Source organism: Dromiciops gliroides, chromosome X (genome assembly GCF_019393635.1).
Source record: "Dromiciops gliroides isolate mDroGli1 chromosome X, mDroGli1.pri, whole genome shotgun sequence".
Classification (NCBI taxonomy): Eukaryota; Metazoa; Chordata; class Mammalia; order Microbiotheria; family Microbiotheriidae; genus Dromiciops; species Dromiciops gliroides.
The window spans coordinates 71,667,471-71,692,506 of NC_057867.1; the positions used below are offsets into that span (position 1 = coordinate 71,667,471).

The window sequence follows — 25,036 nt, forward strand, 5'->3', positions numbered from 1 at the left end:
AGAATAATGACATGCTAAAATAAGTAATGAATATGAAGAATTCAGAGAAACATAGGAAGGCATATGAAATAACGCAAAGTGGAGAAAGGAGAACTGCAGAAACAATACACATAATGACTGAAATACTAGAAATAAAGTCAATCCTGAGTGACAACAACCCTCAAGTCATGTAGGATAGATAATGTTGGTCTTATATTTCTCCAAGTTAGAAACCACATTCTTCCTTTATGTGAGGCCTGGACTAGGCTAGTCTAGAGGCACTCATCATCAGATTGACCATGCTGGGATGAATTTTTTAGCTACAACTTTCAAAGGCCTTCTGCTCAGACTTAGAGGAGTTCAATCTATGTCAACTGAGGAAATGTCCAAACTGATGAAATCACAGGTCACTGAGTATATCAGAATTTTAGTAACAGATAGTGAGCTTTATAGAGTTGATAAACCAGGTAAAGTGAAAATTGAGAGGCAGTACAGTATATGATTTTACAAACAACATTGACTTGGTTACTTAATATCTCCGTGTGACCTTTAGTTAACATTCTTGGGGTCTTCCCATACATAAAATGAAGAGGTTCTACTTGCAGCTTTGAATCTACAAATCACGTACCAAAGACAATGGGGATAACGTGCCAATTATAGCAGATGATTCAATTTAATTTTTTTTTTTTGCGGGGCAATGGGGGTTAAGTGACTTGCCCAGGGTCACACAGCTAGCAATTTAATATTTATTAAGCACCTACCGTATGTACACAGTCCTGTGTTGATAGAATTACAACACTTGAAAAAGAACAATAGATGACAGGCTTTGGAAGGAAAATTTGGAAATTGATTTTCTAGCTGCTGAGGTGGGAAAATCATCCCATGTGGGAAAATTTATCAATCCATAAGGGGTAGTGAACTACAGCATAATTTCAGGCCAATCAGAACAGAAATAATTATTGGAATCTTTTTGTTATCTCCACAAAGGTGTAGAATATGAACAAGGAATGAAAAGAAACTACAAGAGTAAAACACAGAAAGGGCCACTGAGGGATGTTTTGATAAAATAAAACATTTCAATTTGGAATATTAAAGTTAATTTATATAGAAACAAAAGGCAACTTGAAAAATGATAATTAAGGGAGACATTATGGCAAGAAGACTAGATTGAGAATTATAAAACCTGGATTCTAGTCTCAGTTCTGCCATTAAGTTGCCAAGCAACTTTGACAAGGTCACTTAACCTTGTCTGTAAAAGGGGATAATAAACTCCTGCCTCAAGTACCTCACAGGAACAACTAAAATAAGGAATGTATTTTGAAAACTGTAATATGCTAGCCAAATATAAGAAATTATCATCATTATATAGGATCATTATATAGGATTGTTCATCACCTATGTAAATAACCAGACAAAAATTAACTCTATATAAGTAAAGATATGGGGATGGAAAAATACAAGTATGTTTAAAGAATAAAAACACATCTATTTTGGTTAAAGAGGAAAGTGGGTAAAGGCCAAGGGGAGAATAGGGCTAGAAAGAGAGGCTAAGGCCAGCTTCCAGCTTTTATTTGCTGGGCAATGGAGAGCAATTAAAGATCTTTGAGTAAGATAATAAATATGTGTGTATAAATGTGAAGATATATAATCACAATGTGGAAATTCTGAAATATTTTAGATAGAATCTAAGCACATACTGCTTAGATTAGAAAAAAAATATTAATGAAGACAATGCTACCTGGAGTGTTTCTGAAATGTGCAATACTATGAAGAAGACCCCCAAATTAGCAGCAACAACTTTTTGTTGTACTCTCTTCACCTCCAAAGAAAAAGGAAGGAAAGAAGGGACAATAGCATTCTTGAGTGCTTTTATGGCTTACTTTTAGGTTTTGTTTTTTTTTTTTTTTTTTGCGGGGCAATTGGGGTTAAGTGACTTGCCCAGGGTCACACAGCTAGTAAGTGTTAAGTGTCTGAGGCCGGATTTGAACTCAGGTACTCCTGAATCCAGGGCCAGTGCTCTATCCACTGCGCCATCTAGCTGCCCTATGGCTTACTTTTAAAATAGTTCTTCCACAATTCTTCCAGGTAGGTCATGTAGGCACTAAAATCTTTATCTTTTTTTTTTTTTTAAGTGAGGCAATTGGGGCTAAGTGACTTGCCCAGGGTCACACAGCTAGTAAGTGTTAGGTGTCTGAGGCCAGATTTGAACTCAGGTACTCCTGACTCCAGGGCTGGTGCTCTATCCACTGCTCCACCTAGCTGCCCACTAAAATCTTTATCTTAAAGGTGAGTATCCTCAGAGAGGATCCATGGTCTCCTAGCTAGCAAGGGTTAGAGCCAAGTTTTCATATCCTTCAATCAAAATATTATACAAGGTGTTTGTTCATCATACTCAATTTGAAAGCTATATACTGATCATGTGAACTCCATGATAAATTAAACTTATCATAGTCCCACTGAAAGCAAGTCAATAAATAATACATCCTTCAAAGAACCCGAAACCTAAACCAGTGTGTCCTACTAGAGGAGAGAGAACTCTCTCCACAAACTGGCTCAAGCTAACCAAGATAGGAGGAGAACATAAGATTACTAGAAAATGATACAATAAAAGATCGGAAATATCAACATTTTAGAGTAATGAGTAAAAATACAAAATCACTCATTCAACTATAAAATAAGGATAAATATACCAAATCCAGATGTTTGATGGGGCTCAAGAATTAAACTAGAGTAATAACTGACTTAGGAAATGGGTTCCTTACATTTCTTTTATATGGAACTCTTTCAAGAGGCAGAGCTTTTCTATTTTCTGTTCAAAAAGAAAGCAATGAAGTAGAAAATCCACAAATAACCTCAATTTAGTGATGTTATTATCATATTGCTCACCCAGTCTCTACCAGAAAAGCTACTAAGCAGCCACATGTATGGGTGATTTAAGGTTCCAACACAGCAGAATGATCCCACAAGGAAGAGAAGATGCCCTTGTAGCTAAACTGGTCTCATCACTTCTCTCCTTGCAGCAGGTCTGTGCCATCTGGACAAAAGTAATGTGGTAATTTGTCTTCCACATATATACTCCTCCTCCTCCTCCAGCTCCTCCTCCTCCTTCTTTTTTTTTTTGCAGGGCAATGAGGGTTAAGTGACTTGCCCAGGGTCACACAGCTAGTAAGTGTCAAGTGTCTGAGACTGGATTTGAACTCAGGTCCTTCTGAATCCAGGCTCGATGCTTTACCTACTGCGCCATCTAGCTGCCCTGTCCTCCAGAATTCAACTTAGAGGCAAAAGAATCTGGTCCACTATCAAATGCTTACACATTCAATTCTCCATGCACTGAAGATTCAGGACATGGCATTCTACTTTGAGAAAATTTGGTGCCCCTTCTTCCTTTGTTATGGGTCTAATTTAACTGATAGTGAAAATTGCCTGTATCTGCAACATAATAGCTTCCATTTATTTATATGTGATTAGCCTTGGATAAATTTTTTTTTTTAATTTTTTTTTAGTGAGGCAATTGGGGTTAAGTGACTTGCCCAGGGTCACACAGCTAGTAAGTGTTAAGTGTCTGAGGCCGGATTTGAACTCAGGTACTCCTGACTCCAGGGCCGGTGCTCTATCCACTGCGCCACCTAGCTGCCCCTTGGATAAATTTTTAATGTTTAATTCAGAAATGGCTTGAATTTGTAATAAACAGGTAAGAGGCAGGCCACCAAGTAATCTTTAATCACTGTGCTACTTTAAAAAGAAAAAAAAACAAGGTTCAAGTTTAAAGAGCATGGGAACTTCCAAATTTTTATAAGGACATTTAGGTCAGCAAAGATTTGAGGTCAATTTCTTTTGTTCTAGGCTTTTGAACATACGCGGTATGTCCTTTCGAAAACTGCTTAAATGCTTTCTTCATTAGTAATTTGGGGCTACCATATTCCTTCCTAATGAACCTTTCAAAAACATGTACTTGAATCCTTCACCTGTCAAAAGAAACTATTTTACTCTATTCATTTAGTCTATTATGTTTTCACTTTGTCTATGACTTTAAAAACTTTTGTGTAATAATTTTTATAACTCAAAAGACAATTTATCATTTGTTTTTAAGTGAGGCAATGGGGGTTAAGTGACTTGCCTAGGGTCACACAGCTAGTAAGTGTTAAGTGTCTGAGGCTGGATTTCAACCCAGGTACTCCTGACTCCAGGGCCGGTGCTCTATCCACTGCGCCACCTAGCTGCCCCCGACAATTTATCATTTGTAATTTTCCTAGAAGCATTTCATATGTTTCATACATACAGACAGGCAGACAGACATTTTCTTTCTTTTCAGAATGTCCCCTATAAGTCATATTAAAAGTCTAAACTTGCACAGCTTTCTCCCATGCCCTGGAAAGATACAAGAAAACTGATGAGGATGAGAACTGAGACATAGATATCCAAAGAATACGAAGTCTTTGCTTTCAATATTCCATGATGAAATATGTGGCAACAAAGACAGGGTTACTCTATGTGGCCAAACAGAAAATTGTTCATTATATCACATTATATCACAGCTTGGTATGTTGTACCAAGACAGAGTGCCGCGGGAACATTTACACTAAGTGAATTTTCTTTAAAATATTCCTTTAAAAGCCACTCATCAAGGTAAGTTTCCATTTGAATGAATCGTCTTCACAGCATAGGAGGTCCTTTTCTTAGAATGTTTTATGAGAAGGAGAAGCGCATCCCTGAGGTTAGTGCTGAAATGCTGAACTCTGTTGAATATCAGGGGTAACTTTACTCTCTCCTGGTTTTCCTCCTGCCTATTTAATCAATCACTCCTTCTCAATCTCAGATTTTCATTTAGGTCACTCCTAATAAATATCACCTTACTGATGTCATTAGTCCTTTTCAAGAAAGAAGCCACTTCCAGTTGGAAACTACTCCTCCATATCTTCAACATATTTATTCTATCATTGGTTTGTTTTTTTTTTTAAATGGGCAGCTAGGTGGCACAGTGGATAGAGCACCAGCCCTAGATTCAGGAGGACCTGAGTTCAGATCCAGCCTCAGACACTTAACACTTACTAGCTGTGTGACCCTGGGCAAGTCACTTAACTCCAATTGCCTCAACAACAAAAAATGGGACAATTAACTCTTGTCTCATGTAGTTTTCATTTATGATTTCTTGAAATATAGCTCTGAAAAATCAGGCTTTGATTAGGGCCCATTGGGACTCAAATGGAGCTAGCTGAGCATGCCTCACTTAAATCCAACCTACTTGCAAGTCATCACCCTGCTGATGTGATTAGTTTTCTTTGAAGGACAAACAACAACTAAACAGGAGTGTTCCTCAGGGCTCTCTGGTCCTGGCCCCTCTTCTCTCTTTCCTATATAAGGTTTCGCTTGGCAATCTCACTCCCATGGATTTAATTATCATATCTATGCTGAAGATTCTCAGATCTACTTATCAGCCCTGAGCTCTCTGCTGACCTGCAGTCTCTCATCTCCAACTACCTATTAGACATCTCAAACAGGATGTCTTGTAGACATCATATACCCAATATTCCTAAAACTGAACTTATTATCTTTCCCCCTCTAAGCCCTTCCCATCTAAACTTCCCTATTGTCATTATGGGCACTACCATCCTCCCACTCACCCAGGTACTATTCACTCACTCATCCCTCTTATCTGATCTGTGGTCAAGGACTATTAATTTTACCTTTGTGTCATCTCTTAAATGTCTTCTTTTCTCCTCTGACACTGCTACCATCCTGGTACAGGCTCTTATCATAGTCTTCTGATTGGTGTCCTTGCCTCAATTATCTCCCAACTCTAGTCCATACTACACTCAGCTGTCTAAGTGATCTTCCTAAAGTGCCCATCTGAAACATGTCACCTTACTACTCAATAAACTCCAAGAGTTCTCCATCACCTCCAGGATCAAATCAAATCCCCTGTTTAAGCATTCAAAGCCCATCATAACCTGTTCCCCCCTCAAACACCTTTTCAGTCTTCTTATACCTTACAATCCCCAAGTCCTCTACCATTCAGTGTTACTGGCCTCCTAGCTGTGCCTCAAACAAGATACTATACTTCTCTGCTTCAAACATTTTTACCAGATGTCCCCCACACAAGGAATGCACTTCCTTCTCATTTCCATCTCTTGGCTTCTCTGGTTTCCTTCAGTTCCTAGTTAAAGTCTCACCTTCTACAGAAAGCCTTTTCCGGAGAGAAGTAGAATGGGGTAAATTATCTCACACAGAAGAGGCTTGAAAGAACTTTTACAGTACAGGGGAAGATGAGGGAGGTGGGGGGAATCAAGTGAATCTTAATCTCATCAGAATTGGCTCAAAGAGGCAAAAACATAGACACTCATTTGGGTATAGAAATATCTTATCCTATAGGAAAGTAGGAAGGGAAGAGGAAAGGGAAAGAGGAATATGATAGAATGATAGAAGAGAGTACAGAATGGGAGAGGTAAAAGACAGAAACAAAACACTTTTGAGGATGGACACGGTAAAAGAAGAGAGAGAGAGAATAGGATAAACAGGGGAAAACAGGATGGAAAAAATACACAGTACTCACAACTGGAAAACATTTTTACAGCAAGTTTCTCTGATAACTCATTTCTCAAATATACAGAGAAGTGAGTCGAATTTTAAAAAGTAAGAGTCATTCCTCAATTGATAAATGGTCAAAGGATATGAACAGGAACTTTTCAGACAAAGTAATCAAAGTTATCTATAATCATATGAAAATATGCTCTAAATCACTATTGATTAAAGAAATGCAAATTAAACAACTCTGAGCTACCACTCCACACCTATCAAATTGGCTGATATGACAGAAAAGGAAAATGACAAACGTTGGAGAAGGTGTGGTAGAGTTGAGACATTAATGCACGGTTGGTGAAGTTGTAGACTGATTCAAAAGAAATGTGAGATGTACAAATTTAGAGAAACCAACCCAAATGTTCACATCAATTATCTGTGCCCGACCTGTGGTAGAGCATTCTAAACTCATATGGGTCTGATCAGCTACAGTTGGACACATGGTAACTTGACTTTAACAACAGTGATGTCATTTTGGTCCTCTCTGAAAACAAAGGACAACAACCAACCAAGACTGATTCAACAAATCTGTAGAGCAATTTGGAACTATGCCCAAATAGTTATAAAACCATGTATACCCTTTGACCAAGTAATATCACTACTAGGTATGTTTCCAAAAGAGATTTAAAAAAACGGAAAAGGACTTATATGTAAAAAATATTTATATCAGTTCTTTTTTTTTTTTTTTTGCGGGGCAATGGGGATTAAGTGACTTGCCCAGGGTCACGCAACTAGTGTCAAGTGTCTGAGGCCAGATTTGAACTCAGGTACTCCTGAATCCAGGGCTGGTGCTTTATCCACTGCGCCACCTAGCTGCCGCTATAGCAGTTCTTTTAAGGGTGGCAAAGAATTGGAAATTGAAGGGATGTCTACCAATTGGGGAAGGGCCAAACAAATTGTTGTATATGATGATTGTGATGGAATACTATTGTGACATAAGAAATGATGAGCAGGATGCTCTCAGAAAAACCTCAAAAGACTTACATAAACTGATACAAAGTGAAATGAACAGAATCAGGAGAAATTAAAGTAATACCGTATGATGATCAACTGTGAATGATTTAGCTATTCTCAACAATATTGTAATGATCTAAGAAATTCTGAAGGGCTTATGATGGAAAATGATATCCGTCTCCCCAGAAAGAACTGATGGAGTCTGAATGCATATTCAAGCCTACTTTTTTTTTTGCTTTATCTTTCTTGGGTTTTTAAAATTTTTCTTTCACAACATGACTAACGTGGAAATATGTTTTGCATGACTGCACATGTAAACCTATATCAAATTGTTAGATTTTTCTTTTGTTTTTTGTTTTTTGGCTGATATTTATTTATTTAGTTAGTTTTTAGTTCCAAATTCTATCCCTCTCTCAATCCTTCCCTCTCCTTCCCCCTCCCTGAGGTGGTGAGCAATCAGATATAGGTCATACCTGTGCAATTATGTAAAACATTACCATATTAGTCATTTTATATAAAAAGATTCAAGTAAAAAAAAAAGAAGAAGAAAATGTAAAGTAGCATGCTTCAGTCTGTGTTCATTCAATATCAGTTCTTTGGAGGTGGATAGTATGCTTTATCATTAGTCCTTTGGGATTGTCTTGGATCATTGTATTGCTGAGAGTAGTTAAGTCATTCACAATTGCTCATAGAACACTAATGCTGTAAATTGCTAGCTTTTTCAGTGAGGGAGGAGGGGAGGAAAGGAAAGAATTTGGAACTCAAAATTTTTTTTAAAAGACTGTTTTTACATGTAATTTGGGGAAAATAAAATACTAAAACATTTAAAGAAATTTTTTAAAAACATTAAAAAATGAAGCATTTTGATCCCTCTTAATTCTAGTGTCGACCCCTGTTCCTTATTTCTAATTTAACCCATATGTTGTTCATAGTTGACTGCATGTTGTCTTTCCCATTAGACTATGAGCTCTTTGAAAGCACGTTCTGTCTTATTTATATCTTCTGTGGTATCCCTAGCACTTCACACAGTTCCTCACACATAGTAGGTGCTCAATAAATATTTACTGACAGACATATCTTTTTATGAGATGTTTTAATTATGATAATCCTATTCTTATTCTAGGAAAGCAATACAATATGCATACCCAACCCCTCACTTGAGAATCATTTCTAATTTCTTTTCTATCCTAAAGAAAAGTAGAAAATACAAAGTCCTTCTGCTATATATGCATACCACGTCTGTCTTGAAAAAATCATAAGCGTGTGTGCTCTTCCACAAATCAACAATGATTGCGATCATTTCTATTTCCAAGAAATATTTTTGTTTAGAAAGGTTTACACTTTAAAATAGGGTTGAATTATTTTGCAACTCTCACAGTTTTGTTTGTTGCCATGAACTGTCAGGGAAAAAAAAAAGGTTGGATAATGATAGTTGAATAGGAAAAACCAGATCCTAATGAATTTAACTCTAAAATGTATACCTATACCCTTTGATCCAGCAATACCACTTTGGTCTTTATCCCCCCAAAAGGGAAAAGGACCCATGTGTACAAAGTATTTATAGTAGTTCTTTTTGTGGTGGCAAAGAATTGGAAACTGAGAGGATGGCCCATCAACTGGTGAATGGCTGAACAAGTTGTGGTATATGAATGTAATGGAATATTACTGTGCTGTATGTAGGAAATCATGAGCACACAGATTTCTGAAAATCTCCACATGTATAACCTATATCAAATCTATATCTGAAAAACCTGGAAAGACATGAACTGATGCTAAGTGAAGTGAACAAAACTAGGAGAACATTGTATACAGTAACAGCAACACTGTGTGATGATCAACTGTGATACTTAGCTCTTCTCAGCAATACATTTATCTAAGACAATGCCAAGACTCAAGATGGAAAATGCTCTCCACATACAGAAAAAGAACTATGGAGTCTCAATGCAGATCAAAGCATACTATTTTCACTTTTTAAAAGTTTTGTTTTTTCTTTCTTGTGGTTTTCCCCGTTTATTCTGATTCTTATTTCACAAAATGACTAATGTTGGAATACATTCAACATGATTATACTAAATAACCTCCATCAGATTGCTTACAGTTTTGGGGAGGGAAGAAAATTTGGAACTCAAAATCTTACAAAAATGAATATTGAAAACTATCTTTACATGTAATTGTAAAAAAATACTATCAAGTGAAAAAAACCTTAAATGACTAAATAAAATAAAATGTATACTTACAACTATTTATGAATACGAAGGATTCAAAGTAGATCTAATGATATATATTGTCTCCCCAAGAGGTAAAAAGTGGTATGATTACTGTGAACTACCAATTAGTTACAATTAAATGCATTCAGGATTTCTGTGGCATAAATTAATTTCAGTCCCCAGAAGACTGGATCAGGCAGAAACTACTGACTACGTATCCATGGACTTCACCTCTTTTCAAGCAGCCTACTCCCAAGAACAATCATTCACCTAAAGGACCACGCCCTTGAACAACAACCCTCAAAGCAACACACCCCTGGATATCATTTCAAAGGGAAAAAAAGCCCATCCTTGGAAACATATAGAAGCCTTGTTTGTAATGGCAGGTGAGCCTTCTTCTATCAGTTAAACAGGAAAAAAGGAGTGTATATATACATATACACAAATATCTATTAATTGGTTATATAAACATTTCCATATCCACATAACAAAATGCACACACATTAAACGTATGTAAACAAAGGTAAGGCAGCTCCACGATCATTAAGGTCAGATGCGTCCTTTGGGTGACACTCTTGAGGTAATTTTGATGGCAAAACTGTAATTCAGAAACATTACAGAAACATAGGTTAAGTGTCGTTATCCATCAATTATTGAAAGGCAAACCACAGAATTTCCTTTTAAATGGAAAAAAAAAGTTTGTGCTCTAAGAATCCATCCTCAAAAGTGAACTTCCCCAAGATAAGAAAATCATTGCCCCACCTATAAGAGTTTATATATAAACATGATAGACAGTAACATAACTTTGCTCAAGATCATAATGACCTTAAAGACTATATTTTGGGCACATTTTGCTGTGCACAGTGATACTATCCCAGAAATGGTAATCTACTTGACTACATGGGAGCCAAATGAATGAAGGAAAAAACACAATACCTAGGGTGGATATTAGAGTATTTTAATTTCTATTAATGGTTTTTTTTTAGTGAGGTACAGTGATCTCATTTAGTAAAATTCATTCTGTTCTAAAAATTCATTCCATCCTAACACTTACCACAGTGCCTAGCACATATTAAGTAACTCATAAATGCCTGTTTGCTTGACTGACAAAAATGTATCTCTTGACTTGGATAGTTCTGTTAATCTAGATGAATCTAGGATCGTTGATTCTAGTATTTACTTACGTTTCAATAGCAACTAGTTTCTACACTTATATAAATTCTAATCATCCCTAAACTGAGCCAGAAGATGAAACTACAGACTAATTTTCTCATAAATACTGCATCAGGCAGATTAGATGGAAACTCAGATGACCACAAAAACTCATTTGTCTATACAGACAGTAATGAAGCAGGATTATGTATTTCAAGGATTTCTATGTATAAATCCTATTTTAATCACACTGCAAGGAAGCAAGGAAGCAGCATAAAACATGACAGAAATGCCCAATTTAAATATCAGTTTAAATCTAGAATTTTTTTCATTCTAAGGAACAATGGTCCAATTACAAATTAAGATTTAAGTACAATAGTCCAAAATTCAATTTATAAAGGCTTTAACACTTTTATGTTAACATGGTACTTATGAGCTATCCAAACATCAAACATCTAGAACCTTTTAAAGAAAAACTATATTGAAATTTCAATTGAATTTACGAAAAGCAGAAATTGGCAGTCTACTCTTGGCCTCAGATATACTCTCTCTTCAAGAACAAAGGATGGACAACAAAAACAACATATTAAGTACACACACACACACACACACACACACACATATATATACACATACACACAAAACTGTTAGATACTAATTACAAATACCTTAGAAACAAGGTGTAACAAGGAGATAGTAAATCTAAAAATATAATGTAAATACTTAGAATAATATATGTGAACATGAAGCCTATGTCATCTGAAACCAGGAATTACCTTACATCATCCTTTACTATGAAAAATAATAGTTTGTCTTCCAGAAGAACAGAAATCAAAGAAGAAAAGAACCAGACAAAAGGAGGAAATCCATCTTCTGTTTTGTATATTTGCAAATGCTCTTTCATAGCTAAGCCCTTTGCAATTTAGGGCCTAGTTTTCCTTCTCTGGAGCCTCCATACCTGAGGGTGGTTCTTTTCCTCTCCTACACATCAAGAACCCTTCCCTGTATAGATTCCTAATCTTTCCATCCTAGTTCCTACAAGCCCCAATTTCTGGGTTAAAGGCCCTTCAGAATCTACAGCCAAAGCATATTTTCAGGAAGGAAATCTTGTTCCAAAGATCACCTTAGGATAAATCAGGTACAAAGAACAACCAAAAGTCTGTCACATAAAGAAGAAAGAGCCCATCTTTGTTCAGAGAAAACCAAAAAGGAAAAGGCTTCGCAGGTGAACTACCCTAGAGTATACAATAATAAGCGTTTATGAAAACTCTTCTCTCATCAAGGCCTATGATTAGACAAAATTCTAATTTTTAAAGTTTTATCTACTTTGCATTTCTAGTTAGGGTAGGGGCTGCGTTTGCAGTGGCTGAGAGCAGCCAGACCTGGAGAAAGAAGATGATTGGACAGAACCCTTTTGGGGTTCAGTGGTGGTAGTGGTGGGGAGGGTCTGTGATTTCATTGGCAGAGGGAACTCCTAAAGAAGAAACTCATTCTATCAGCGAAGATCAGAGACCAGCTCATCAGCTTAGATAGTTTTCAAGAACTAACAGCCTGGAGCACAGAGAGCTTAGATGATTTTCTCAGGGTCTCTCAGCCTGTATAGTGAGAAAAGTACGCAATCCATCATCAAGTCACACAGTTTCTCTTTACATTCTTATGCTAGCATAATAACTGTTTTCTTATTGCTTTGGCTGCCATGCAAAGGAGGTGACTCCTACTTTTGAAGTGAATGAATTGGGAAATTAGTATTCTAATATTAGGGTATTAGGATTGATTTATGTATGATTAGCATTGTCCTTACCACTTGGAAGTATTGCTTTTGACCTGGATTCTTTTTTTTGACATTACAGGAAGAGTCACAATTTGCCCAGGAAATTCATTACAGAGATGTGGCTTTTTTCTTGGTGAGTCTGTCCTTAAACTAGGCTAGAAGAATAACAATAATCCATACAAATCTTTCCCTGACTTGCGCAGTTTCAACACTAATTCTGTCACTCTTTCATAAATTATTCTATTGTCAATTTTAGACATGTGGCGCCTTTTCTATTTTAACCATGAAGGACTTTTCTTTTGAAACTAGTCTCTATCCTTATAAATGGAAATGTGGCTAATGGAAAGTGGCACAGTCTCTTCCCCAGGGGCTGTTGTATGTCTTCAAAATATCATTCCAGTTCAGGCAGAAATTCCAAGGAAGATTTAAAGGAATATGAATTGAATACATTCTAACGAGAGCGTGATCACAGATTGGGACCAAAGAAGAAAAGGAGTCGGACTCAATTCAAAGTAGATTTTGAGGCACACAATAAACTCAGCGCCCAGTGCTTTTCATTCAGCTGCAACAGTGCGGTAATGGTACTGCCAAATGGATTCCATCAAAGCAGTCACCCTAAGGAGTAGAACCCTACGGGTTCTTTTAGAAAATCCCTTGATCTCAGGGTTAGCAGTGCAGTGCTCTGCCTTGCCCCTCCTCACTTCACAGTCCCTCCTTTCCATTCTTCCTTCCTCACTCCTGTGCTCACTTATTCAACCACTCCTCCATAATTCATTCACCTCTGCAGTAACAAGCTGTGTGTCATTTTCTGATGAAACCTATGTGCCAATTCAAATAATCAGACAGTTCATTTGCATCTGTCAGTAATCTTTTGGGCTCCAAAGAAGACCAATGGCAAAGTTCAACACAAAAATATGTATGTGTAACCAAGTGACTGTGGGCTGCCACACTGGCTAAGAACCAAAACCCAAAACCAAACCAAAACATAGAAATAAGAACAGCAACAAAACCCTTGCCTGTTTTCTTTTGAGCTGCTCTGAAAAAGGGAAGAGGGGCTCTTTCAAAACAGCTATTATAGTAAGGTTTTGAAAAATAAGTTGTGGCAGAAACCAGGGGTTCAAGAGCCGCAAATCTTCCATTCAAACACAGCTAGCAATTAGCTCCCTTTGGCTTGCAATCAGCTATGAGGAACAGAATGGCCTGTGAATGTAAACACCCACCAGGAAGGGACACAGACCTGGCACCTAAGAGAGGGAAGTGGGTGGCTTTCCAGGGCAAACCAAGGGGCAAAGTACCCAACACAGTAATATACAAACCCCAAGGAACGAGACAGATGGAGAAAGCTATGTAAAAAAGAGGAAAGAAGACTTAAAAAAAAAGAAAGAAAAAAAGGAAATGAAACTAGCGGATTCCCCTGAACATGGGGGTATCTGTCTTTGTGGTACCTGTGAATGGTCGCTGCTCCACACCAAGTTTTGGTAGGAGGAGGAAGTTTTGAGAGGGGAAAGGACTTCTGCAGGAGAGCCAATTGGGTCCAAAGCCTGGACCACCTTGTTCATGGGGCCGCTGTAGGTCCGCACTCGCTCGTATACCACATTCTTTTCTGGCTGTGCTTGGGGCTGGCTGGTTTGGTGGTAATAGTGGTACTGCTGGGGCTGGCACTGCAGCACCGAGGGAATCTGCAGAGGCTCTGGCCGCTGGCCGTGCCCACAGCTGCTGCTGCTGCTGCTCCTCTCACTCCAGTAGCTTGAGGTCATCATCTTCTCAACGGGCAGCGAGGGACTCCCCAGATACTTTTCCTAGGGAAGCAGGAGAACAAAAACAATGCGAGAGAGGCAGCCAGGTGAAAAGCTCAGAGCAGGGAGCAAGAGGGGGGACAGCAAAGGAGGAGAGACAGGAGAGACGGAAGCTACCTGAGCAGCAGCAGTAATAGTAGAAGGAGCTCGGGCTGGAGCACTTCTGGCAATGGCCTAAGAGACAACAAAGCATTTGAGGCCAAACAGAAAGCTGAACCACCCTGGGTGACTGATGGCTCAGGGGAACCCAGGGCCACGCCCCTGAGGGGCGGATTCAGTCAGTAGGTTTACCTGAGTGAGCTGGAAGCCACCTCCTGTCATGGGAGTTTGCTGCAGGGGCCTCTTAAAGGGGGAGGAGGGAGGGGGCAGGGGGGAGGGGGGAGGAGGGAAGCCTCTCCCAGCCCAAAGTAACACCTGAGTCTGTCACCTGGCGCGTGTGTGCATGCACACCCCAAAACGCGTTACCAAAAATCAACCTTGTGCTGATTTCCCCTCGTTCCCAAGCATCTGCAAGGAGAGGTACAAGGCAGCATCTTAATCAACCTAGAAAAATCTTCAAACCTAAAGAAGAGGCTAGAAAATCAGGGCCAGGCTCTTTTAGATATAGCAAAATTTGCATTCTTCCCAGTTTAACCAGCTGGCGGATTAGGGAAAGCAGGAGAAAACACTGCTAGAGAGTCTCTTAGTAGCAGCTCTTTGCTTGGCCTCTTATTTAGATACTTGTCTTTCTTATCCTGGTCTAGTGTGCCTTTCCAAATGTTCTTTAAAAGAGAAGGTAGGAGTTTCCTCCCACCACACCCCAAAGACTGAAGTGCTACCAGAAATTATTATTATTATTATTATTATTATTATTATTGCCAAGCAATGAAGGTTAAGTGACTTGCCCAGGGTCACACAGCTAGTAAGTGTCAAGTGTCTGATTTGAACTCAGGTATTCCTGAATCCAGGGCCCCGCTTTATCCACTGCATCACCTAGCTGCCCCAGTACTAACAGAAAATAAAGGAGGGATGAATTGTTGTTTAGTCATTTTAGTTGCATCCAACTCCTCCTGACCCCATTTGGGGTTTTCTTGGTGAAGATACTGGAGTGGTTTGCCATTTCCTTCTCCTGCTCATTTGACATATGAGGAAACTGAGGCAAAGTGACTTGCCCAGGGTCACACAGCTATTAAGTGTCTGAGGTCAAATTTGAACTCAGGAAGAGTCTTCCTGACTACAGCCCTGGCACTCTATCCACTATGCCAACTAGCTACCCTGAGAGAGGAGAAAGATTTTTCAAGATCTTTTAGCATCCAGATATTTTTAATACACACATACACATATATGTATATGTATAATTTATATTGACTTTATGCTGTAGAAAAGAAACCCTATGATATGCAGTTCTGGAGGAAGAAGTAAACATTGAGAAGTGAAGAGTCTGGTATTTCCAGTTTACTTAAAGATTATCCATCACAACATTTTAAGTATCCAATGTCTTGATGTTGCCAGCTCCCCAACCTCAGCCAACCCAGTGCATCTAACAGCTTTCATATCCTAGAACACAAAAGTGGGTGTCTTCACAGCAAAACACATTGTAGTCTTATTCATCACTACATTTCCCACAAGGCCTAGCCTAGTGTTTTGTAATAAATACTTGTTAAATAAAGGGATGTGTTTAGAAAGTGTGTAAATGCATTTGGTAAGTCAAGAATCCCTTTCTGGGGAATGCAGAATAATGATAGTAATATCATACCCAGCAATCATATAGCGTTTAAAGATTGGCAAAACTCTTTATATCATCTCATTTTATCCTCACAACAACACTGGGAGGTAGGCACTATTTTTTTTCTTTTTGGCAGGGCAATGGGGGTTAAGTGACTTGCCCAGGGTCACAAAGCTAGTAAGTGTCAAGTGTCTGAGGCTGGATTTGAACTCAGGTACTCCTGAATCCAGGGCCAGCGCTTTAAGCACTGCACCATCTAGCTGCCCCCAGGTAGGCACTATTATTATCCTCTTAGTATAGATGGCTAAATGACTTGCCAAGGGTAACACAGCTAGTTAGTATCTGAGGCTGGATTTGAATTCAAGTCTTTTTGATTACAAGTTCAACACCCTATCTACTGTGCTCTTTAGATGCATGTCTGGCAAGAGTAAGCTAATAGGTCCAGGTGAACCACACCTCTGGATTTGGGGAAATGGGGCAAAAGGTGGCCTTAACAAAGCTCTTTAAAATAATTCCATTGCATATTTACATTCGCTTTAGTGTGTAGAATCCTCTAGTTTTTTAAAAACTAATAACTACCAGATTTCAAAAAGTTTTCTGTGAGAACTGAGAATTAAATGGTGTCAGATCAGAGTTTAGTCAAAACTCTGTCTGAGGTCAAATTTGAACTCAGGTCTTTCTGACTCCGGGCCGGTGCTCTATCCACTGTACCACCTAGCTGCCCCTACTTTGTCACTTCAATCAACAAGGCAGGCAGTCAGTTAACTAGCATTTATTAAGCACCTACTATGTGCCAGGCACTGTGTTAAGTGATGAGAATTCAAAAAAAGACAGAAAAGGTCAAAGTCAAAGTTTGAGTTACTTCTTTAAAAAAAAAAAACCATCACTACTTTTTATTTTTACTTTACATGACTTTAGTCACAAACTGGAAAAATCTTACACATTCAAATATCAGTCCTGAAAATATGATCATTACCACACTAATGTGAAATGTGACTAATGTGAAAACAGGTTCAACATGATTATACCTGTATAACCTCTGTCATATTTCTTTTTTTCTTTTTTCTTCATTTTCTGAATAGAATTTTATTTTCCAAAATATATATAAAAACACATTTTGACATCAATTTTTAAAAAACTTTGTGTTCCAACTTCTCTTCCTCCCTCCCTTCCCACCCCCCACCCACAAGAACTCAAGCAATTAAAAATAAGTTATAGGGACAGCTAGGTGGCGCAGTGGATAGAGAACCAGCCCTGGAGTCAGGAGTACCCGAGTTCAAATCCGGCCTCAGACACTTAACACTTACTACCTGTGTGACCCTGGGCAAGTCACTTAACCCCAATTTTCTCACTAAAAAAAAAAAGTTATATATGAGTAGTCATGGAAAACATTCCCAAATTAGCTAGGTTGTGAGAGAAAACAGTAAGAAAAAACAAAATTTCAGATTAAGGAATTATCAAAAGCAAAAAATTTTTTTAAAAAATTTGTTTCCATCTGTTTTCAGATACTATCTGTTCTTTCTCTGTAGATGGATTGCAATTTTCATAAGTCTTTCAGGGTTATCCTGGATCACTGCCTTGCTGAAAATAACCACATGCTTCACATGTAAGATCATTGTACACTACTGCTGTTATTTTGTATATAGTACATTTCACTCTGCTTCAGTTCATGTAGGTCTTTCCAGGTTTTTTCTGATAGTATCCTGTTCATCATAACCTGTATATAGTACCTTAAACTTGACAAAGAATTTTCTTCATATTAGCCCAGCAAAGTAGGTACCATACATTTTGCCATTATAATCAATCAATTTGAGTTACTTCTTAAACCAGATCCCTTATTTCTGCAATATCTCCATCCAAACTTTAGCATCTTCCTCCATTTTGCAGACAAATTTTGAAAATGTTTCCCAAATTTGCTGCTCCATTTCCTCACTGTGAAGGCATTTCTCAATTCCTTACAATCTGATTTCTGAACTTACCACTCAGTTGAAACTGCTCTCTCCAAGGTTACCAATGACCTCCTAATTGCTAGATCTCGTGGTCTTTCCCAATCTTTTTCTGTCTTTCATCTTTCAGAAGCATTTGACAATGTTGACTACCCTTCCTTCTGGACACTCTTTGCTCCCAAAGTGCTCATTGCTATCACCCTATCTTGCCTCTTCCCTTACCTCTCCAAATACTCCTTTGAAACATCCCTTTTTTGTCTCATCCATGTCCCACCCCACCTAAGCACTGGTGTACACTTTTTCTTTGTTCTACATACTCTCTCTCAGCAATGTCATCAATTTCCAAGGGTTTACTTATCATCTCTATGAAGATGGCTCTCAGATCTACATATACAGTCCTGGACTCTCTCCTGATCTCTGGGGCTACTTCACCAAGGGCACTGCCCTTCAAATATTTAAAACTAGATGTCCCATTGTCATTTCCACCTCAACGTGTACAAAACATAACTAGCTGTCATTTCCCCAACATGACCTTGCACCGAACTATTCTATTTCTGTTGAGAGCACAATCCTTCTAGTCACCGAGGTCTGCCATGTCATTTTCAACTCTTTCTTCTCCCTCCCTGCTCTTATCTGCCCAATTTGCTAAGCCTTGTCCATTTGACTAGCCCAATATTGATCATATCTGTTCTCTCTGTACTAACTTAGCCACTATTCCAGGACAGGTCATCCATCACCTCTTCCCTGGACAACAGCCTTCTCAGTGGATACCTGCTTTGTAGTCTGTGCTTTCTGTCCTCCACAGAGCAGCAAAAGAACCTGCCTAGCTACTAGCTCAAAAACATCCAGGATTTCCTAGTGCCTCTAGGAGAAAACACAAACTCTCCCTTCAATTTGACATTTAAAACACTTCACAGGGTGGCGCAGTAGATAAAGCACTGGCCCTGAATTGAGGAGTACCTGAGTTCAAATCTGACCTCAGACACTTGACACTTAACTGGGTGTGTGGCCCTGGGCAAGTCACTTAACCCTCACTGCCCCACAAAAACAAAACAAAACAAAACAAAACAAAACAAAACACTTCACAATCTGATTTTTGGCCATTTAGGTGTATTTCACATCACTACCCTTCGGACACTCTACATTCCAGCCAAACTGGCCTGCATCCCATCTCCTGCCCATACCTTTACATGAGTTGTCTCCCATGACTGAAACACTCTCTGTCTTTACTTCCTCCTCTTAAATTCTGAGTTTTGTTATGCTTTAGTTCATGGGCTGTATCTTGCAGGGAGCCTTTATGGATACTCCAAGTTAGAACTTTCCCTCTCAAATGTTTACATATTTTCCTTGGAGGTAGGGACTATTTTTTCCATAGAAATTCTTCTTGGTTTGGTTGGGATCTTTGACACTTCTCCCTCCTTTGCCTCTCAAGTTTATTTTTCAGCAAGTCCTATTCCTTATTCCTTCCCCGTGTGCTTCATAACAACCCTTTCCTTTCCATTCCAAATAACCCCACTGAGGCAGCTAGGTAGTGCAGTGGATAAAGCACCTGCCCTGGATTCAGAAGGACCTGAGTTCAAAGCCAGCCTTAGACACTTGACACTTACTAGCTGTGTGACCCTGGGCAAGTCACTTAATCCCAATTGCCTCACAAAAAAACCAAAACAAAACAAAACAAAAAATAAGGGTTAAAGAAAGAACATCAGAACAGAGTACCAAATAACCCCATCCTAGTTCAGAACATTAAAATCTCAGTGAGATATTGCAACAATTGTTTTTTTCCGTTTCTCTAGATTCTTCTTCCTCTAATCTATCCCACACAAAACTGTCAGATTACTCTTTCTAAAAAACATTTCTTTCATCAAACCATTCCCCAATGCCTACATGATAAAAATCCAGATTTATTAGCCAGCATGTAATATCTTCCACAATCTGGCTCCAAGGGGCAGCTAGGTGGCACAGTGGATAAAGCACCAGCCCTGGATTCAGGAGGACCTGAGTTCAAATCTGGCCTCAGACACTTGACACTTACTAGCTGTGTGACCCTGGGCAAGTAATTTAACCCTCACTGCCCCACCAAAACAACAAAACAAATAAAAAACCACAATCTGGCTTCAAGATTAGTGTTCTCAAAAAAACCCTTCAGTTACTACCTTACTAGTCCACTTAACTGTCTCCTGCAATCAGTACTTGCTCATTCTTGCTTCATTCGTTCCTATCACATTTTTGCTTGATTTTCGTTGTCCATCTCAGGTGCCCTGATTTCCCCTTCTTTCTGCCCATCCATATCCTCCAAGTCCGTAATGGCTCAGCTCAAGGCCTATTTCTTCAAGGAAGTATTGCCTGATTACTTTAGCCTTCAGTGTTTTCTCTTTCCTCGGTACTTACTTAACACTATCAGTTTACTACTCCTTGAGTACTTAATCATATACTAAATCATACTGTTCTGTTAGATTAATTTGCAAGTGTTGTGTAGTAGCTAGATGCGGCCTTCTCAACTATACTCAGATTCATGTTACGACTGTACTAACACAGCACTCTGAGAATAGCTGGGGGAAAAGGGAAGTGAATGCAGTATTAAAACCTCAAATGAATTGCTATCTCCACATGCTTCCCCCAGGAATCACTCAACCCAGTTCCAAATTAACTGCATTGTTTCCCAGATATATAAGGGAAAGATACCAGTCACTCATTCAATAACAAACTTCTCTCTTGAAGAGGTCTTCGAAATGCTGGCTTCTCTGCAAAGAACTAGATAGGATACTGCAGCCCAAGACATAGGAGCCATTTTCTCTCCCTAGCATTTTTTCTCCTGGCAGGCACTGTGCTAACCACTTTACAAATATCATCCCATTTAATCCTCACAACAACCCCAGGAAGTATGTTCTATTACTATCTCCACATTACAGTTAAGGAAATTGAGGCAAAAATTAAGTGACTTTCCCAGGGTCACACAGCTAATACATGTCTGAAGACAAATTTGAACTCAAGTCTTCCTGACTCCAGTCACAGCACTCTATCCACTGCACCACCTAGCACCCTTTTATAATGGAAAAGAACTGGTAACTAAGGAGGTGACCATCAATTCAGGAATGGCTGAACACATTATATCATGTGAATATAATGGAATATTACTGTATGAGAAGAAATTATGAAAGGGGCAGTTTCAGACAAACCTGAGAACATTTTTATAAATAGATGCAGAATGAAATGAAGAAAGTGGTGAACAATTTCCACAATAACAACTGTAAAGAAAAGCAACTTTGAAAGACTTAAAAATTATTCTTAGAGGTGCAGCTAGGTGGTGCAGTGGATAGGGTACCGGCCCTGGAGTCAGGAGTACCTGAGTTCAAATCCGGCCTCAGACACTTAACACTTACTAGCTGTGTGACCCTGGGCAAGTCACTTAACCTCAATTGCCTCACTAAAAAAAATTCTTTTTGGTACATTGATCAGCCATGATTTCAAAGGCCTGATGAGAAAGCAAGAGAAAAGAACATAACATTTTCAGGCATGACCAATATAAGGATTTGGTTTTCTTGACTATGCATCAAACAAGGGATTTATTTTTATTTTTTTCAATTGGGAGGGGGAGTTGATGATGAGTTTACAAAAAATAGGAAAAAAGATAAGAAAAGAGGGTCATTGAAGCATTTATTTAAATGCCTAAGAGAACAGAATGAAGGTCAGTAGGAAAAAGACAAGTGGAGTAACTAAAAATAGCAAGTTGAATTTATTATATACTTAAGGTCATAATACAGATTGGAAGCTTTGTATACAAGATTTTTTTCTGTTCTACTTCGTATATGGAAATACTCATCTTATCTGATGTTGGTTAAGTTCTGAATGAAAAAACAAAAACAAAACTCAGCATCCATTCCTGGTCTCTTATATCTTCAAGTCTTTTCTCCCCAACTAGGTTTAAAGTCCTTTAAGGAGAGTAGAAACCATATCTTAATGTCATTAGGGAGGTCCAGACGAATCTAATACAGCCCAATCAATTTTCAGAGTAGAAAATCCCAGGAAGCCAGGCTAGTTAAAAGGGAGAACTGTGGATTTGGGTAGGCTTCAATCTGGCCCTGTACCACTTGAGCTATAATGCAATTAAACTGGTCTCCAGGGGTCTGTGGAAAAGGGCATCTAAACAGGTGCATTAAGAAAGGAAATTTGGATGAGAAGCTGACAATGGAAACAGTTCCAGGAGCAGCTTCCAATTGCAATATTCTGAGAGGTGCTAAGTAAGGGCTGCTCACCCACAACACCTTCCTTCTTAGTAGCCCTATCAAAAATCCCCAAATTACATTTAGATTGAGGCAACAAAGGCATGCTGTTAAATAGCAAATGGCATTTGGGATACTAATACATTAAGAACTAATCAGGGGGCAGCTAGGTGGCGCAGTGGATAGAGCACCGGCCCTGGAGTCAAGAGTACCTGAGTTCAAATCCGGCCTCAAACACTTAACACTTACTAGCTGTGTGACCTTGGGCAAGTCACTTAACCCCAATTGCCTCACTAAAAAAAAAAAAGAAAAAAAAAGAACTAATCAGCTATTAATGCTTAGCTAGCATTAATCAGATTAGCCCTAATGGAGAGTAATGTCTTGAGGACACGGAACATAGGACAGGAAAGAATTGTTGGTGGGGAGGGAGGGATTGTTGTTGTGGTTGTTGTTGGTCCTTCGTTTTCAAAAAGGACTGTGACATCGGGAGGTGATGTCATGACTTGCAGTAAATTGGATTTAAGTGAGGGAGGACTGTGCAAAGTCACCAGCCTCGCTCTTTCTTTCTTTCTTTCTTTAAACTTTTTTTCCTTTTTTTGCGAGGCAATGAGGGTTAAGCGACTTGCCCAGGGTCACACAGATAGTAAGTGTCAAGTGTCTGAGGCTAGATTTGAACCCAGGTTCTCCTGAATCCAGGGCTGGTGCTTTATCCACTGTGTCACCTAGCTCCCCCTTCACTCTTTCTTTCAGGGCCATCTGGGTCCAGTGGCAAGATATACATCACGATGACTGGAAATGGCTCTGAATGTTTGAGGCAATCAGGCTTAGTTGACTTGCCCAGAGTCACACAACTAGTGTCAAGTATCCGAGGTCACATTTGAATTCTGGTCCTTCTGACTCCAGGGCCACTGCTGTATCCACTTCACCACCTAGCTACCCAAGAAATACTACTTTTAAGTACATTGACTACTACTCAATTCCTCCCCAAATGCCTTATCATGGGATGGTGACCTTGGATTCTCCAAACCAACAGAGTACAAGCTTTGACCCTTTCTACCAAGCTGGTCCAATGATGGTCTGCATGTCCATCATCTGAGAACTAATCTAGTTAAGCACAGAAAAAGACACATCATCACTATGCTGACTACAGGATAATAAAGTTTTCAGCCAAAAAACCGTGTATAACATAATGGAAAGAGCATCAGCTTGGGGATCAAAAGACTTCATAGGTGAATAATTCTGGGCAAGTCATTTCACTTCTCCTAACCTCAATTTCTTCAGCTGTGGCACAGGGACACCAAGACTCACCCTTGTTTCACAGGGTGATCATGCATATCAAATGGGATAATAATAAGGACCTCTACAGACAGAAAGTACTCTTGTCCCAGGTGTGTACTTCCCTGATGCTGGCAATGTAAGGTACGTGGTTTTTCTTTGCTCCTTTGGCTTTTAAAGCTAGAACTTATCTTAAAAGAAAAGTTTTGGGGCAGCTAGATGGCGCAGTGGATTGAGCACCGGCCCTGGAGTCAGGAGTACCTGAGTTCAAATCCGGCCTCAGACACTTAACACTTGCTAGCTGTGTGACCCTGGGCAAGTCACTTAACCCCAATTGCCTCACTAAAAAAAAAAAAAGAAAAGAAAAGTGTTTTTTGCAGATAAGGTTTTGTTCACTGAAAATTCTGAAAACTTGCAAGCCCACAATAAAACTTGGTTATTTAACATCTTGTGCTAGTTCTCCAATTTTGTTGCTGTTATATATACATATCAGGTATGTGGTAGGTACTCAATATATTGTTGAATAAATAATAAATGACAAGGAATAGAGCCCACATCACTTTTCTTCTTCTATATTCCCCTACAGCAACTAGCACAATTATGGGTAAAGAGTAGACACTTAATAAATACCTGAGAACTTATTTATTGAGTGAAAAATCTAGTTAGCATTCCCAAAGCAAAGAGCAGTGATCATCTTCCCTAGCCTCCCCCAGCTACTTCGGCCGTACCTTTCATCTATGGGAAAGGCCCCTGTTGTGGCCGATGCTGAATGCAAAGTGGGGAGGAGGTCAGTCCAGCCTGTCTCTGGTGGAATCCTGATACTAAATTAGCTGCTGAGGCAAAAAGAATACTTGGTTTCCCCTTGCCATAGGGACAGATCATTACAAATATGTCCATTTATCTAGCTTTGCAAGGCTTATGAAGTACTTTCTTTACAACAACCCTGTGGGGCAGGTAGTGCAAGTATTATTACAATTTGAATCTTGCTTCAGAAACTTACTAGCTATGTGACTCCAGGCAAGAACTGAGCCTCAGTTTCTTTATCTGCAAGAAGATGATAATAATAATTGTACTAATTACCTCACAGGGTTGTTGTGAGCATTAAATAACATAATGTAGGTAAAGTGTTTTGCAAACCTTAAAATTATGGACCAGTATCACTTCTTGTTATTTTCATTTTACAGAGGAAGCAAGAATAAATAATTAAAACAATGTAATAAAAATTTGGTAGAGGAAAAATAAGGAAACTGAGAAATAAAAACTACCACTAGAACCTAGGAAAATAGATGTATCATGTTCATGTGCTTTCATAGTTATAAATGACATACATCAAATGATAAGTGCCCAGCACTGTCACAAGGCATTTAGAGTTCATCAGGTTCCATGTAGTAGCCCCTTTTCAAAATATGAATGAACTGGGTACCTTCTTTACTTTTCCTTTGGGCCTTTTCTGTC

At 38.9% G+C, this 25,036-nt stretch overlaps 1 protein-coding gene across 1 annotated transcript in view; it reads right to left on the reverse strand.

The window, feature by feature from the left end:
- Positions 1–14,645, reverse strand: part of POF1B (POF1B actin binding protein) — a 57,310-nt gene extending 42,665 nt beyond the window's left edge. Inside the window, exons 1-2 of the mRNA XM_043974274.1 lie at positions 14,553–14,645; positions 14,085–14,438 (exon numbers count right to left, since the gene is read on the reverse strand). Coding sequence (XP_043830209.1) covers positions 14,085–14,399 — 315 coding nt within the window. The 5' untranslated portion in view covers positions 14,400–14,438; positions 14,553–14,645. The remainder of the gene's footprint in view (positions 1–14,084; positions 14,439–14,552) is intronic.
- Positions 14,646–25,036: the final 10,391 nt, after the last annotated feature.